This window comes from Ahaetulla prasina, chromosome 1 (assembly GCF_028640845.1).
Source record: "Ahaetulla prasina isolate Xishuangbanna chromosome 1, ASM2864084v1, whole genome shotgun sequence".
Classification (NCBI taxonomy): domain Eukaryota; kingdom Metazoa; phylum Chordata; class Lepidosauria; order Squamata; family Colubridae; genus Ahaetulla; species Ahaetulla prasina.
The window spans coordinates 254,104,099-254,120,882 of record NC_080539.1 but is presented as its reverse complement, the minus strand read 5'-3'; the positions used below and the strand labels follow the sequence as shown (position 1 = coordinate 254,120,882).

At 40.0% G+C, this 16,784-nt stretch overlaps 1 protein-coding gene across 1 annotated transcript; it reads left to right on the top strand.

Annotated features, from left to right (window-relative positions):
- Positions 1-7,485: 7,485 nt before the first annotated feature.
- Positions 7,486-14,285, top strand: YPEL4 (yippee like 4). The gene is made up of 5 exons (XM_058196764.1): positions 7,486-8,040; positions 9,661-9,984; positions 10,232-10,275; positions 12,611-12,719; positions 13,286-14,285. Exons 2-5 carry the CDS (start codon positions 9,844-9,846, stop codon positions 13,373-13,375), a joined length of 384 nt encoding a protein of 127 aa, XP_058052747.1. The 5' UTR covers positions 7,486-8,040; positions 9,661-9,843; the 3' UTR covers positions 13,376-14,285.
- The last annotated feature ends 2,499 nt before the right edge of the window (positions 14,286-16,784 follow it).

Here is a 16,784-nt window from a genome sequence, read left to right as displayed (position 1 = left end):
GTTCTTTCTCATCAACTATGAACTTTCAGATATTTGCACTCTGCTTCTGTGCACTAGAATAACTCACAGAAAGCTAAGAAAGGAAATATGTGGAATGATCACTTGTTCTCTCTAAAACCACTGTAAAATTATTCCTTTGAGGCTATTTATAGAACTGTTATTAAAGTGATTCTCTAGTCCTCTGCATATGACCACAATTGAGCAGAAAATTTCTGTTGCTAAGTGAAACATTTGTTAAGTGAATTACTGCAGTTAAGTTAGTAACATCATTGTTAAGTGAACCTGACTTCCCCATTGACTTTGTGTTTCAGAAGGTTGCAAAAGGTGATCACATGACCTTGGGATAGTGCAACTGTCATAAATATGAACAAGTTGTCAAGCATCTGAATTTTGATCACGTGACCATGGAGATGCTGCAATGGTTGTGTGAAAAACGGCCATAAGTCACTTTTTTCAGTGCCACTGTAACTTCAAATGGTCACTAAATGAACTGTTGTAAGCTGAGGACTACCTGTATGGAGAATTTTGCTGTTACCAATGTGAAACTGACTGACATTACCATGGCTACAGGTTTTTCTTCTTCCACCTAATACAAATAAATTTGTATTTCTAATGTATTTTTCTTTTTGAAGAATGGGCTCATAAGCAGGATTTAAATTACAATTATAGTTTTTAAGAGTTGGAATTTCAGTGCAAAAATATTCAACACTTTCCCAGAGAGACCAACTATTTTTTGTAGCAATGATGTGGGCCTAAGCCACTTTGATTGCTTCATAATGCTAATTCCTTCTAGTGTAATGACCATATGAAAAAAAAGTCATTCCATTTCTTTTTAAAGCACATAGTAAAATGGAGACTGCATAATAAAAGTGTGCATACGTATCTGTTATTACTAACATTATTATTAAAAGATACTCTCGAGGGACACTGTGGTCTTAAATTACAATTGGATAGCTGCCCTTTTCAATGTATAGTTCTAGTTTCTGAGGTTCCAGTAAAAGTTCTTGCTGATGACTTGACAAAAATGGAGAAATAGTTTCCTATTGAGATCTTCCAGGTTTACAATCTCTTTGACAACACTAGGATTTTGTTATGGTTCTTCATCCAAGTTGTCATCAGGAACGATCATGCTCGGGTTTTCAAAACTAGTTGGGGTTTGCCACGCAGCTAACAGTCAGATGAAAACTGCACTGTACTTTAGTTCTAGTTAATCATATTTTTGTTGCTTAAGCATCATACAAACTCATTGATGAAATCTTATCTATGTGCTGGCTAGAAGCTGACCACGGCTTGATGGAAATGTAATCAATCAATCATGAAAATCACTGAAAAATGTTAAGGATTTATAGTGTGAGCTGATTAAAGCAAAGAAATGCCTCTCCCAAAGGGACTTCAATCCCATTGTTTCATCAACTACCTAAACAGCACATGAAAAACAGCAAGACTAAGGCAGGACCAAGAATTACATGTTCCCAAGAAAGAAAGAGAAGATCCACCTGGTGGACAGAACAGCTTAAAAGTTGAGCCATCCCTATAGTAACAGAGTCAGAAGCGTGAAGAAAGCAGCAGAAATCCACCCACTGATTAAATCCATAGGGATCCAACCGCTCTAGTCTCGAATTGACTTGACAACAGAACTGCAGTTACTCCGGAAGTGAGGGAAGCATGACAGTTAGACAGCCACTTGATAGCCACTTCTTTCAAGGCAGCCTCCTCACCCAGTGGCACAAGGGAAATGTAGTTTGTTGGTGTGTACAAATCAAAAGGCGAGTGAGGAAATCCTGTTTGCCTGCTTCTGGGAAATGTAGTTTGGTGACAAACGATTAGGACAACTGTCATTTCTTTTTGTCAACGCCACAAAGAGCGCTTCAGATATCTTTTCCTTAGATATTTTAATATAATGATACAGTAGTGGCCAAAATTGTAGAACTCTTTTGGGAAAAGTGTATTTTTGAGGTTTGATGGCTAATAACACCACTTTTATCTGGAGTCTCAAGATAATCATATTCCACTGCTGGAATGGCCTGGGAATAGTAAAGATTTTAATCCAATTGAAAATCTATGGAGCTGACTAAAGTAACTTGTTAGTCAGAAGCGACCCAGCAATAAAACCCGGTTAATAGAAGCAATCATTCAATTTTGGTTTCACATTATAATAACTGCAGAACCAAAAGACTTGGTTCATTCCATGGGAAGATGTTGTAAGGCCATAATTCATGCTAAAGGTTACGCAATTAAGTATTAACTGACTGATATTTTTTGTATACAGTGTATCTCATTTTTTCTATGGTGATAATTTTTGTATATCTTGTTTTTTCTATGTGTTTCACTTCTTTATAACTGCTATTCTCACCATATGAGAAGTGTAGTGGTTGGTGGATTGTCACTGGAGTCAAATTGTGATATTTCCAGAAAAGGGAGAATGTTTCTAACTCCACACTTCTATATATAATAGTTTCTTCAGCTTAATATTACTTAGTGGCTTGATCCTTGCAAAAGGCATACTTATTTCTCTGTATTGCTACATTACTAGTATATTTTTGAAGGGAGGAGCTGCTAAACCTTCAAGTTCTCAGTACTAAAAGTGACTCTACCTGCTGCTTTCTGTTCTAGGGAGAAGCAGTAGAAAAAATATGCAAAAGCAAAGTAACTATCCAGCAAGGAGTTCCCAGTTTTTATTCTGCTGCAGTTCTACTCCAAAGCAGAAGCGTTTATAGTTGTGCTTAGCGTCAACAGCAGCACAGAGGACATAAGATGCCACAAGGATACCACTTACAACAAAATCTGATGATCACTCATGATGACGATACTATCTATTCAGTCATGTCTGATTCTCAGTTATTCTAGGGACCTATGCTATCTTGTTCAACGGTTTCCACAGTTTTTGATCTTGCATAGCCTTTTTTCAATTGTTTTATTTTTAATGTGATATTTGATAGTGTCTAGCCACTGTGTTCTTTGATGACCTCATTTCATTACCGCTGACCATTATGAGCCTAACTGTCTTTTCCAGTGAGTTTGATTGCATGACATGACTGATAATAAGTAAGCCAGAATTTTGTGATTTTTGTCTTCCAGGGATATGACTGGTTATATATGGTCCAATGCATTCATTGCTTTGATCAATCTGTAATCCCAGGAAAGTGAATTCTTGCATGCACCTGATCTCTTCACTCTCAACTGTTATTTTTGACATATCTGTTCCCTACAGTGATCATGGTCTTTTTGATGTTCAGAAAGAGGCCAAATTTCTCATTTCCATCTTTAATCCTTAAACCAACCTAGTTTGGTTTCTGAGAGGAGACATGTGTCATCAGCATATCAAAGATTGTTGATGTCCCTTCCTTCAATCTTAACACTGAATTTTGATTCTTCAAGTTCTAGCTTTCTATGGTTGCTTCAGCATATAGGTTGAATAGGAAAGGTGAAAAATGCATTCTTGTCACTCTCTTTTTTTCTATATTGAATCAATGTTTGCAGTGGCTTCCTGATCTAGTGACTGCACCAATTAATCAAATGTGTTGGTACCCCTAGATTTTCTAGGGCTCTTCATAGCTTGTCCTGATTGGCACAATCTAAGCCCTTCTTGTAGTCAATAAAACGGATGTAGATATTCTTTAGATATTCTTGAGAAGCTTGCTAATATGAACAATGAGGGCAATTGTGCAGTAATTGGAATCACCCATTTTTGGCAGTGAAATAAACACTGATTTTTTTCCAATCTTTTGCCATGTGTTCATTTCCCAAATTTTCTGGCACAAGTCTGTGGTGGTTGTGAGTGGTACAGGGTTCAGATATTCTGCACAAATGGTAACACCTAGGATCTTACAAAGATGACTTCTTCCTGAAGGATGACTGACTCTATTTCTACTTCCGTTTCTTCACTATCCTAGAGGAAGTGGGCCTCTGCTGTTGGCAGACAGCTGTCCATTACTGTATTGCTATACAAATGACTCTTATTTAGTGACAATTGGGATCAGCAACTTGGTTGTTAACCAAAGCAATCACTAAATGAAACCACAGCTGTGTTTATGATTTTATTTCTGTTTTCCTTTGCTTTCCAGATAAATTTGAGGACTGGTCACGAAGATATTTTTTCATCACAGTCAGTCATAACTGCAAACGGTTGTTGCATGAGGAAATCACTAAATGAGGACTATCTGTAATAGAGCTATAATGGAAATTGACAATAGGGACAGCAAAGTTCCTATTGAGTAAGGGAAGGAAAAACTACTAGTCTAGGACTAAGAATATGTATTATAGATTTTTTTTTCAAAATTTATTAGTATAATTTTTGAAGACTATTTTGCTTCATTTCCAGATTTAGCTGCAAGTTCCCTGTTGGATTAAAGCAAATGCCTCACCGTCCACTAGCCACCCAAATGTTTCTGGGAAATGTGTTAAGTGTCCTTTAATTCATGCTAGCTAGTCATTAGTATTCCTGTAATAATAGCCATGACTGGTAGCCACTAATAATCTTATACCTCATGAATTTGTCTAGTTTCATTTTAATGCCATCAAATTTCGCATCATCTCAAAGTTGCAGTTTTCATCTTATCTACTGTATATGTTCAAAACCTTTTAACTAATCCCTATCCTCCATCATTCATTGTCACCAGTTTTAGTTCTCATTTACAGTATCTTCTTTATTCCATGTACTCATTTTGATAAAGTTGCAACTCACAAAATTTATCCCTTTTAAAAACTATTAATCTATCAGATTCTTTCTGATTATTTGGGTTTTCATGTATTTCATACCTGCCTGTCTTTCTCTCTACCATATATAAAATAATAGCTTATATTAAAACATTTTATATATTTTTACTTATCCTCATTTTAGATTGAAAGCCCCAAATATAATTTCTCTCCTCAGGAAAACTGTTCCTAAATTATTGTACATCTCTTATTCTGCACCTTTTCCAATTCTGCATTAGTTTTTAAGTGTGGTGAGCAGAACTGTAAACTATAGTCAGTGAATGGTTGCAGTCACTCATATGTATAAAGCAGGGGTGAAATGCTCCCGGAACGGATGGGATCGTGTGATCCGGTAGCGATGGCAGCTGCTGGTTCAGAGGACCGGTAGCAAAAATCCCTGGCCCTGCCCCCCCCGCCTCTGCTGAGCCGGACCATTTTTTTTTTACTTTAAAAAGCCGGTTTTGCTTCAGCCGAAACCTGCCTTTAAAAGTAAAAAAAAGCCTTTGAGGATCCCGCCCCTCAGCTGAGATCAGCAGTCTTTAAACTTAAAAATTAAAATTAAAATTAAAGGCTACTCTGGGGATCTCACCTGAGTTCCTCATCAGCAGAACCTTAAAAAACATGTTTTCTGTAGAAAACATGTAGAAAAACTCCTTTTAAAAGAGTCCAAGCCACTTACCTGATTACTGATCGACCTCATGGCTTTTCTCACAGCCGGAAAGCCCCAGTTTCGCTTTTAGCACTAGACTGAACTAATCTAAACTTAGCTAATCTATTTCACCACTGAGTGATTAATGCTGTCTGGCTGAGGAACTCTGGGAATTGAAGTCCACAGTAAAATAAAATAAAATAAAATAATAAAATAAAATATTTGTGCAGCTTTCTGAGATTTGGTGTGTTTCTGTAGTGTTTCACTCTAACTACACAAACACACAAAATCTCAGAAAGCTGTATGTGGATTTTGTGTGTGTGTGTGTGTGTGTGTGTGTGTCAGATGTGTGTGTGTAAAGTGTGAAAGTTGGTTTTTGAGCTTTTTGCGGCTGTGTGAAGTGTGAAGTGCAGCTGCTTTTACATTGTGTGTGAGTCAGTTGTGTTGTGTTGTGTGTGTGTAAAGTGTGAAAGTTGGTTTTTGGTACCTCTTATTGTTTTTTTATACTTTGTTTATTATTTTTATTATTTATTGTTATTGGCCACGCCCACCCAGTCATCTGACCACCAAGCCACGCCCACCAATTAAGCCACTCCCACAGAACCGGTAGGGAAAATTTTTAGATTTTACCCCTGGTATAAAGATATTTCTATTTTCATTTTACTTCTTTTGTTAATGATCTCTGACAACAGAGTAGACAGCCTTTGTGACAAGTAGGGGAAAGACTGCTTTGACTGTAAGCTAAGTTGAAATACACCAAAGAGGTTGTAAATTTTAAAAAAAGAAAATGTTTGGGAGCAAAGAAACAAAGTATAAGATAAAACAAGAGATTCAGTTAAATTCATCAAATTTAGATACTGCCATCTCACTCATTCTTTTGTTATAGCCTTATTATATCCAGCAAAAATGAAGTAATCTTTGATACATTTGCCAGTATTAGAGATAGTTGTTCTTGTCATGAAGGGAGGATGGAAAGTTGAACAGCTTCCAAATGTTTCTATGCCCAGCATGACTGATAAAGGCCCTGAAGAAAAATTAATCAATTTGGAATGGCAGTCCAAATATTGGGCTAGTGATTGTAATAATGTATTTAAGAAAACATTGTTTTCTTAATATGAATTACTAATTAGAAGTTAGTACTGGTGAAAGTAGCATGATGCATACTAGTCAAATTCTAAATGCAATAACAGTCCAATAGAAGTGCTGCAAAGGTTCCAAAGGCACCTTTCCTTCCAATCTTAAAATTAGGACAGACTGAGCTGTCTGCAATTTAGTGAATCATAGGGTAATCCTAGAATATTATCTAACATAGCAATTTAGGACTAGGCTTACTTACATGAGTTTCTCCCTGTGGCCGTCAAGGTTTCTAATAAATTGTAATTGGTTCCAAGATGTGCTGTCACTGTTTTCAGTGCCAGATATAATGATAGCCTCTCAAGACAAGCAATGCAAGAATTGCATATGGCAAATAGATTTGCTGATTGTAGAAGCCCTTAAAACAATCATGACTGCCAAACCTATCTTGAAAACCCATATGATGAATTCTGTACTATTCTAAGGTAGAACCTGCATATATTTAAGCCAACATGAGCTGCTCCGTTATAACATTTTCTAAAGAAAGGCATAGCTCCGTTTAGTGTTTTGTGCCTCAGTAACCTAGTCCATGTTTGCACGGAGGCAGGCTTGGGTTGGGAATGTTTTGGTATACATTTGTTGATAAGTGAAGAAAGGTTTATTGATTTTTGCAATGGGACGGAGTTTTCCTTTCTGCTGTTTAGAAACTAAACGATTGCAATTCAGTGCCTACAGATGTCAACATCTGAACTCCTGCGCGATTTAATGGGGCCAAAATCATATACCAAGCGATTATTTACTTTTGAACTCCAAGCCCACATCTGGAAATGCGTTCTCCTCTGGGGTATCATAAACCCGCGGACCTAGCCATGAAGGGACGTCGGTTTGGAGGACGTGAGGGGAGGGTTAAGCAATGGCGAGGCTGGCAGAAATCGAAAGGCGAGGAGGAGGACCAAATTCTGGGGCTTCGGGCTTTCACATGCTTGAGCATCACATGCGCCGGAGGGGGAGGCAGCGAGAGTCCCGGGAGCATTTCCCGAAGGACTGGACATGTTGGGGTCTGGGGTTCGTCTGGACTGGGCGCCTCGAAAAGCGACATTGCAGCTTTCCAAGCCGGCGGTGACCCTTACGCAGCGTCTCTCTCCCTGCGTCAGAGTTTGCCCCAGGCAGCCACTGAGGGGAGAGCGATCCCTGCGCGCCTTTCTCCCAGTCAGGGCTCAGGTCCGCCCGTCTTCTCTCAGCTGCCTCCCCCCCCCCGCTCACCCCATGCTGTCTTTCTGCCCCAGAGTGCCTGGGCGCCCTCTCTCCCCCTCCGCCTCCCTGTCGGGGTGACTCCAGCTCGTCCCCTTCTTCCTTGATCCGTGTCTCCGACCCCGCTCTGACGTAGCGGGAGACCGAAGGGGGTGGGGGGAGAGGAGGAGGAGGAAGAGGAGGAGGGATGGATGACTCACAATGTTATGATGCGGTTCCACAACACACCGCCACATTCGGCTACAGACGGTGCACAAAAACAGCCCTCGGGCTGCTCTGAAGCTACTGCTGTCCCCTTGCTACGACCCCGCGCGGAGCCACAGCCGGAACAACCGGGGCGGAGAAGAATCCCCCGGGAAGCAGGTTTCAAGGTGAGCAGCGGAGAGGGCAGAGCAGGCGCCGCCGCAACTTTCCCTCCCCTCCCGCGGCGCCTGACCGTCCCTTAGCCTGGCCTAAGAGCCATCTTTCACTAGGCAGCGGGGGGGGGGATGCAAGCCGCCACCCGGTCCGCCCTTCCATCCGCTCACCGACATCCCCGCCAGGAGCGAGTCCCGCGGGGAACTTCCCCACGCCGCCTTTATTTTCTTTCCGCGCAGGCAGCCACGTGAGTCAGACTCTGCGGTGATTAACGCGGTCGGTCTTCGGGCTCCTCCCACTTTCACTTATTTTCTCGCCCCCTCCTCTTTTCTTTCTCTTCTCCCCCCCTCCCCCCCGTTCGTTGCTCCTAAGAGAGGAGGAAGCGGTGGGCGGGTGGGCGGGAGAGAATGACAAGCGACGCAATACAAGTTGCACCCAGGCGTAGCGAGACGTGTTTTTTTTTAAAAAAAAACCTGCATTAATCGAAAGCCGGACAGTTAGGGACCTGGAGTCGTTTGACAGATTCGACCTCTTCCCACGTGTGATTCGCTGCGGGACGGAACGAGGGTTGCGAATCGCAAGGAGACAAACGCGCAGACTGGGGGGGAAGGCGGGGGGGGGGCTCCCGAAAAGTCAGCTTACTGAGGTGTAATGCCTGTTTCTTACCGGCAGGGAGCGAACTCGAGGGGGTGGAAGCTGTCAGAACTGGGGAGTAGGCGACTTTGAATGAATGTGCATGGTGAGCCGTATTATTGAGTCCCTGGAAAAGGACTTTCTTAAGCACGTATGATGGAGGTATGATGGGGGGAGGGGGGACGTTTAATAAGTAGGAATGCGTTGGGGAAACATACATTATCGTCAGTTATTGCTAGCAGCTACTCGGGAGATCTTTAAGAAAGAGGTCTGTGCATTACAGTAATTAAACAATGCTGGCTTGTCATGCTGGAAATAATATAATGAAATATTATTCAACGACAGCTTGGTAGCTTTTGGCAGGTCGTATTTTTATGTATGACAAGAACTTCTTCAAATTATATGGCTGTCCGTCTCAACATCATGACTGATACTGATGATACTGGGTTATTGACATAATGTCTGACAGTATGTGAGTGTTACTGTGTTAAAGAACAAAACAATCAAAAACTGTTTCTAAATCAGCTGGGTGATTAAGATGAAAAGAGTAATGCTTTTACTTCAGGTAAGGGATCTGGTTCAGCTCAAATTTTCAGTATTAAGCACGCTTACCTAAGAAAAACTTAGTTCTAAAAGTCTGGAAAATATGTAAAAAAAAGCATACTGTATTGTTTTTACACTCATTGGCAGGGAAATAATTCATCATCATTATGGCAGTTGAGCATCTATTAGGTGCTTGGGCCAGGAAAAACTGAAATCTAAACGTCTGTGGTTTTCTTCATCTTAAAAGAATTCATGAACCTGATTTATAAAACAATAATGTGACTTGAGGATCTCCATTCAACCAGCTGAAATCACTTGAAAGAGTTTTGGTTGGTGCACTCTCAAATTTAATATTTGTTTTGAACATGCATGACAAGGTCCATTCCTTCCATTTCCCAGCCTCCAATGGTCCACGGTTTGCATTACTCCTTTGATTCCTTCCCCTTTTCTCTCACTAGGTGTCTCCCCTTTCGGTCTGGTTCTCATCTGGGGGGGCCCTGGCAGTGCAGCCCCCCCAAACTTCACTTTTTTGAAAAACGGCTCTAGCCAACCTGCTCCGCTGCTTCACTTGTGATCGCTTATGTGGGGGCTGCACAGCGCCAGCTCCCCCACCTCGACAAGGCATCGCTCTCCAGCCTGTCATGCCCAGCTGTGAGCCAGTGCCACCAGCTGCCTGTCTCCCTACCAAAACTTTCCGCAGTTACCTGCCCCGGTGCCACCGGACTTACAGCTGTGTCCACTGCAGGGCACACTTGGCCAAACATGATGAACTCATCTCCAAGGTATGTATGCTGTCAGGATCACAATGATAAGCTTAGTTATACCTATCATTATGGCATTATGCTTCCTCACAGCATTGCCTGTTCTGGGATACCTAACTGCAGCTCCTGGGATCCCCCAGCAATATCAGTCTGTCTAGGAACAGATGTTTCTTACAACTTGGGATCCCTACTGAGCGGTTGGGTTTGGGAAGGGGATTCAATCATCTTATAAGGGAGAGGACATAACTTTTATACTTTATTTCCACAGTCCTTCCAGGGAAGTCATGGTCGCGCCTATCTTTTCAATTCTGTGTGAGTGTCCTCCTGCAATTGGTTTTATTTGGTGGGAATGGGATACAGGTGAGGAGCATGCAAAGTGGAAGCAGGCAAACATATGGTTTTTGCCTTGGAATGGAAGAAAATAGCTTTCTTGTAAAAGAGGAGAATTTTAAGTATTGGGAGATCAATATATATATAAAAACTAAAGCTATTGGAGTGAGATGTATAATTCAATATTCCTCCAAATAACCTGCATGTGACATATATCTGTCATATCTTACTCAGTATCCTCTGTATTGTAACAGTCTTACAGTTACAGCTCATCTGCCTCCAAGGCTAATTTGACCAAATTGTGAAATAGAAATAAGGAATTACATACACAATAAATAGGCTTCCCAGCAATACTTTGGAACATTTCTGTCCAATTTTTGCTTTTGATATGTTACCATCGCCATTCTATAACTTGGCAATGGACCTCCAATATCATAGCATTTATTAGGCTTTATAAAGGGAGCCCAACCTATTGCACTCTATCATTGGAATTTTCTCTTAGCTCCACCACCCAGAGGAAGATACATTCCTGGTTTTAAAGGATGGTCTACTCCTGATTCTAATTATTGGAGATGACATCTCTCCTTTCCCTCTGATCTATTAATCAGTTCCTAGAAAGCGGTCTCTTTCTTAATTCTTTTCCTCAACTCCCAAATGTCTATTCCTCTGTTCTTTAAAAGAATCAAATTCATTCCAAATTCACATACAAAGGTTGACACCTCATTACTAAAGTTCCATTATACAGAGATTTGAAAATTGCTGATCAACCTCCTGATTTATAATGCCAATTTTTGTAATGTATACTAGGGGTCTTGAAACTTGACAATTTTAAGAATTGTGGATTTCAATTCCCAGAATTGCCTACCAGCATGACTGGTTGAGGAATTCTGGGAATTGAAATCCACAAATCTTAAAAGTCGCCAAATTTGGAGACCCTGATATATACAAATAGAGCTTACAATGCAGGTTTTGACAAATGTATCATTTTCATTCTCTTTATTTCTAATTGGCCTTTAGCAGAAGCTCAACTATAACTCAGTGAGACTGAGTCAGAAATGTAACACACCTCTGATATGGATAGTGATCCTAGCCAAGCAAATTGATCTGGAGCAGATTCCTTTGATTCCAGAAATAACCACTCTTCTTGAAGTGAAAGGAATATACAGGTTGACTATCTTGACTATAGCAAAAGATCTGTTTGACCATCTCTATTGGAAATTACGAACTACTTATATATTCTTATTTGGCAGTCCTGATGAGTTTTCTCCATTAGTTATTCAAGAGCTGACTAGTAAGTAAGTGATGGTTACATTGCTCCTTATCTGCTTTTGCCTTCAAATATAATGTGAAATAAACCTAAATAGAGTACTATTTCTTCCTGGTTGATTTTCAGATAGTTGCACTGCAAAACCTCCATCTTTATTACATACCTCTGCATAACAGTAGTTAGAAATAAAATTATGATACCTTGCATCTCAGGAAGGGGAGATTGGTAATGCAGTAGGTATAACCCAAATAACTGTAAGATCAAATTGAACAATATCTAACTTCTTTTTCTTTCTACCAGAATGTCCTAACCCCGTTTTACAGCAGAATTTAACTACTTCTTGATATGTATTAATTTAAAACAACTGAACCATTAGTTTGAAGTGTTTAAATAGGCATGCATGAAAATGTGGGCAACATTTTCATGTAGTTTTTTTGTTTTTAGCCAAATTCACAAGACAAAGTCAGGAAAATGAGAAATGGAAATGAACAAAATTACTAATTCCCTTGTTTCAGTAGATTAAATAGAATTATCCAAGTTGTCTCTCCCTAGACACTTGTAATCAATAAGAGTACTATTGATGTGGCCCAATTTTTAATATTCTTAGCACAACATACTGCCTGTAGACCCTTCTTTTTGCCACTGGAGGCCGCTCTGAGATTAAATTTAGAAACCATTTTCTATTTCTTGTGTTGGGTTTTCAGATTTCCTGGCAAAATGTTTTTTTTTCTTTATAAAGTGTAAATACATAATTATTGTAAAATGCCCACATTGTAAAAATCTATTCATTGCATTGTCATCTGAAACTGAAACTACTAAACTATTATAGCCAAGTAAGTGAATCATAGTCCAACTAATATATGTTCATAAAAGAGTTGCTTGAAAAAAAGTTTTGTGTTTTAAAAAACTTTCTCCTATATGATCACTTCAGATATCATAGGACAGGGATATTCCTCATCCTAGTTTTTTTGCAAGCTATTGGCAGGACAGAATTGGGGCCATATTCATGGTAAAGACAAAATGAGATGTTGACTTTTGATTTGATTACAGGGTTAATGTGGGCTGTGGTCCAGCAGAACAACGTCTTCTGCTCACTGGTCTCCATTCAGTTGCTGATATATTTTGTGAAAGCTGCAAGACTACACTGGGATGGAAATATGTGAGTAAATTCACTTCAGAAATGTAATTCTAGCAATCAAGTTTTTGGAAAGCACCCAAACCAGGGAGATTCAGGAAAGCAATCTTTAAAGGAGAATATTTGTAGCTCGGGATTGAAATGAATTGAAATCCTTGGTACACTCGGAACTTGGTTATTTTCTTGCATAATCAGCACTATCAAAGCAATCCTTGTGATTCTATCCAATTGGGAAGATTAGTGCAAATATACTAGCTTTTGCATGACCTCTCTCAAAACCATGGTGCTCTGAATTTATGAATGCCAGTTGCTGCTTGTCATACTGTCCCAATGGAATTGATTCTTAGAGCTTTGCTATCTTTCACCTACTATTTCATCTCAAGATAGCAAAGTTTGTTGTAGTTTTAGAGAGGGAGAGGCATTTTCTAAAGTAGGTAGGTTCATGTCTAATAGATAATATTTGTAGGTGGGATAGAGCTGTGGAATCCTTGATGTTAAGCTTGGTGTTTGTTTGCAGTCGTTTCATTACCCAAGTAGGTAACATCAGTTTTTAGTGCTGGGTTTGTATCTCCTATTTCCTTCTTTGCCAGGAACAAGCCTTCGAGACCAGCCAGAAGTACAAAGAAGGGAAGTACATCATTGAGATGTCCCATATGGTGAAGGACAATGGCTGGGACTGAGAAGGAAGTCTGGGTTCATACCCTCCTGCGTAGCATGCCGTGCCCTTTCGTAACCCCATTGCCACAAGTGGCACCCCAGCACAACCAACCCAGCTACCCTTCCATCAATCTCCTGCACAGCATCATCCAGGAGAATGGAGCTTCCAGGATCTTTCTCCCAAAGCCTCTTTCTGAAATACTGGACTCACTGTTTGGAGGACTCTACCTGTCCCCTAGAGCAGAAGAGGAAACATGCAGATGGTAGAGAGTGGGAGACTAATGTGGGAGATTTTGGATTGGTTTTTCCTTGGCCTGTGTTGGTTATGTTATATCCTGTTAGCATTTGTCAGCATAACAGTGTGGCAGCCAGAACTGAGAACCTGGAATCAGGTGTGAACTTTGCATCCATTGTGTAAGAAAAAGAACCAAAATACTCAATGCAATGTGAATAGTATGCTTTGGGGGAGGGTCAACAGATCAGTTTGACACATAAAAGCTGAAGAGATCATCTCCAGTATCTCTAGCTTAAATAAAGAAGGGCTGTGGCAGAACTTGGCATGCCCCTAGATAACTCTGGACAGATAATGTTGACAGCGTTGAGCTGGATAGAGCAGTGATTCTGTGCATTATAAGGCGGCTTCTTGTTCTTCTCCTTTCTGAGGAGAAATTAAGAGTGGTACATCAGCCTGCTGATATTGGGCACTGAAGGTTGGATGGCGTAGATCACATGGGGAGATAAAAGATATCCTGAAGTAGGGGACAGAGGAACAGTCTCTCCAAATGGCAGTTATTGGTCCCTTTTCCAGACACTGCAATGGTATTTTCCCCAGGTTTATTCTATGGAGTCCATTAATTTAGGTGTGAACCACCGTGTGCTTGTAATCCCTGAGCACTATGCCCCTTCTCTCAACTCCCTTACCATACACGAAGGGTGGGGCAGTGGGGGGGGGGGACAACACTTTAGCACTGTCACCAGCGCAGGAATTTTTTTGTATAATAAAATTGTTTTATATTTTAAAACAAGCAATCCATACTATCAATAGTTTCTGTCATCCTGCTTCCTTTGCAGATTTAGTACCAAGCCAGAAGTTCTGTTGGCGGGAAATTAGCTTTCTGCTGGTTAAAGTTTTTAACAGGCACAGAATCCAGAAGTATTACCTGACTGCATAAATTTGAAATCTTCATACCAAATCATCCAAAAAACCCAAACCAGTATGTTTTATCCCCTCAGACAAAACTGCACACTCAAAATTATCATAATCTGCAAATCGGCTCAGATTATGCTTGGATCTTGTTTTTATGAATAAAGAGAGCAATTTCCATTTCCATAATCTTTAGCCATCTTCTAAAGCACAAAGCATACCCAATATATGTAAGCATACCCAATATATGTGAGCATTCAACATTCGATGGTAGGTTGCCATATTATCTCAAAACAGACGACAGAAAAATGACCAATATTTCAGCTGCTGCTTGAATACCAAATCATATTGGTATCCAATTTATCCAAACCCAGCAACTGAAATTGAAAACTCCTCTGAAAGGAGTCTGAAAGCTCTTGTCATAGAAACTACTGTTCTAGAAGGACAAAATGGGGATTTTTTTTCTCCATTATGCCTCACGTAACAAGTCTCCATGCCTGGCCTTTCGTCTTTACCATCAATGGAAGTATAAAGAATTCATGCTGCTGTGGCCACCAACCCAATGCCCTTTTTACATTGCACTGCTTGGTCGGGCTCAGTAGCACAATGTGAAAAGAGCCTCGGGCAGGGGCCGTGCCCAGTGCATCCGAAGGCCCTTTGCTTTGTCCACAGGAACAAGAGAGTTACCTTCTCATAATCTCACTGAAGGGTGAAAAAGAGCAGACAAGAGCTGTGATTTATTTTATCACTTTCTTTAGTACGAGTTTCTATAGAATACTGGGCGGCTGCACAGAACATGTTAATCAAACCATTCTCTTTAGTCTTCATCCAGCAGGAGCATCCAGTTTTATGTTTCAAGAAGACTGTTCAGGAATTCGACCTAGAAAGGGGAAGGGTAAAATAAAGGGAAATAACTTGCATCTACCATCAATTCTCCTTTCTCACTACAACACAGTTGCAATCCTAAAACATGTAGGAGTTAACTCTGCCTTGGGACAGCATTACACAAAATAACTAGTTCTCTTTACAAGATTTTAAAAAATATTTAGAATTCATAGTATAAGCCTACATTCAAAGAAGAAGTGTCAGTTATAAAAAAAGCAGTTTCTCAGCTGCATTACCAAACAAATGAGAAGCACAAAGCCTGAATCTTCAAGATCACATATGGCCTCCCCAAAAATTTGACTGCACCCTTCAGATTTCTTCAACAATTGCCACTAAATTTGAATTTGCAATATGACAATAGAAGGCTATGTTAAATACAATCAGATGTTTAATTTTAATTCAAACAAATTTAGTTGTTGAGCAGCTCCGGCTACTTTTTATGGCTCTGGCCACTTAATAATGTGAGACCTCCAACTTCTCAAAGGCAATATGTGACTCTCTACTAAAGATTGTGCAATGTTGTGCTAATCCAGAAAGTTACCCATAGATTCTGCTTGCCATTACATTTTCCTTTATGTGCTCTTTAAATGCAGTCCCTCCAGAATTTTTCTTATCTGAAATCCTAACAGTCACCTTATTGAATAATCCGGATCTATACATGATAAAACTAAACCCTGTTTCTTCTAAAGATAAGCATTCATATCTTTACAAATATTTATTTGTAGTAAATCTTAAGACAATCACAGCTGACTTAAATTACAGTTGATTTACCCTTCATCTCATCTAGACTACTACTGAGTCCCAAATTACCAACCTCAGAATAATGAATATAATTAATTTATATTTTTCTGGATATAATCTTTTTTTACATACAAGTTTTGCCTCTATTTCACATCTCCTGTATTGAAATGTGAAGGACCAAAACCAACCCATTTCCATCATATAGTTGAAAAACAGGAAAAGAGCAAAGAAAACGCCTATAGCCAAGCCTATTTCTCAATTCTAAGCTATTGTAGCTATGGGCATTCATGGGAGGGGGTGGGCACAAAGGACATTGTATCGTTCATGATATCATTATCAAGCACAGGAAATCATGAGCCAAGGTGGTTCAAATGAATATAGGTTTATTGCATGCTAACCCTCTCTACAAGAATGGTTAGTCAAATTGGCAGTGGATAAGATTCAATTAAATTCAAGGTGGACTGGATCATTAGATCAATTGTGGGTGCGAAGGGACTCCAGACTGATGGTGCTCTGGACCCTTCCCTCAGGCTCAGCCTGGTCATTTCCTACATCACTATGTAAGTAACGTATTTCACAAGTATATAATTTCTGTCATCTATGTCACAACATGATGCATGCAATTTTGTTTTCTCAGGTGGGAACATCAGGCCTACTTGTTA

Coding starts and splice junctions, on each gene's coding strand:
- YPEL4 (XM_058196764.1), top strand. CDS start 9,844: ATGCCCAGCTGTGAGCCAGTGCCACCAGCTGCCTGTCTCCCTACCAAA. Junction 9,985..10,231: donor ATGATGAACTCATCTCCAAG/GTATGTATGCTG, acceptor TTATTTCCACAG/TCCTTCCAGGGAAGTCATGG. Junction 10,276..12,610: donor GCCTATCTTTTCAATTCTGT/GTGAGTGTCCTC, acceptor ATTTGATTACAG/GGTTAATGTGGGCTGTGGTC.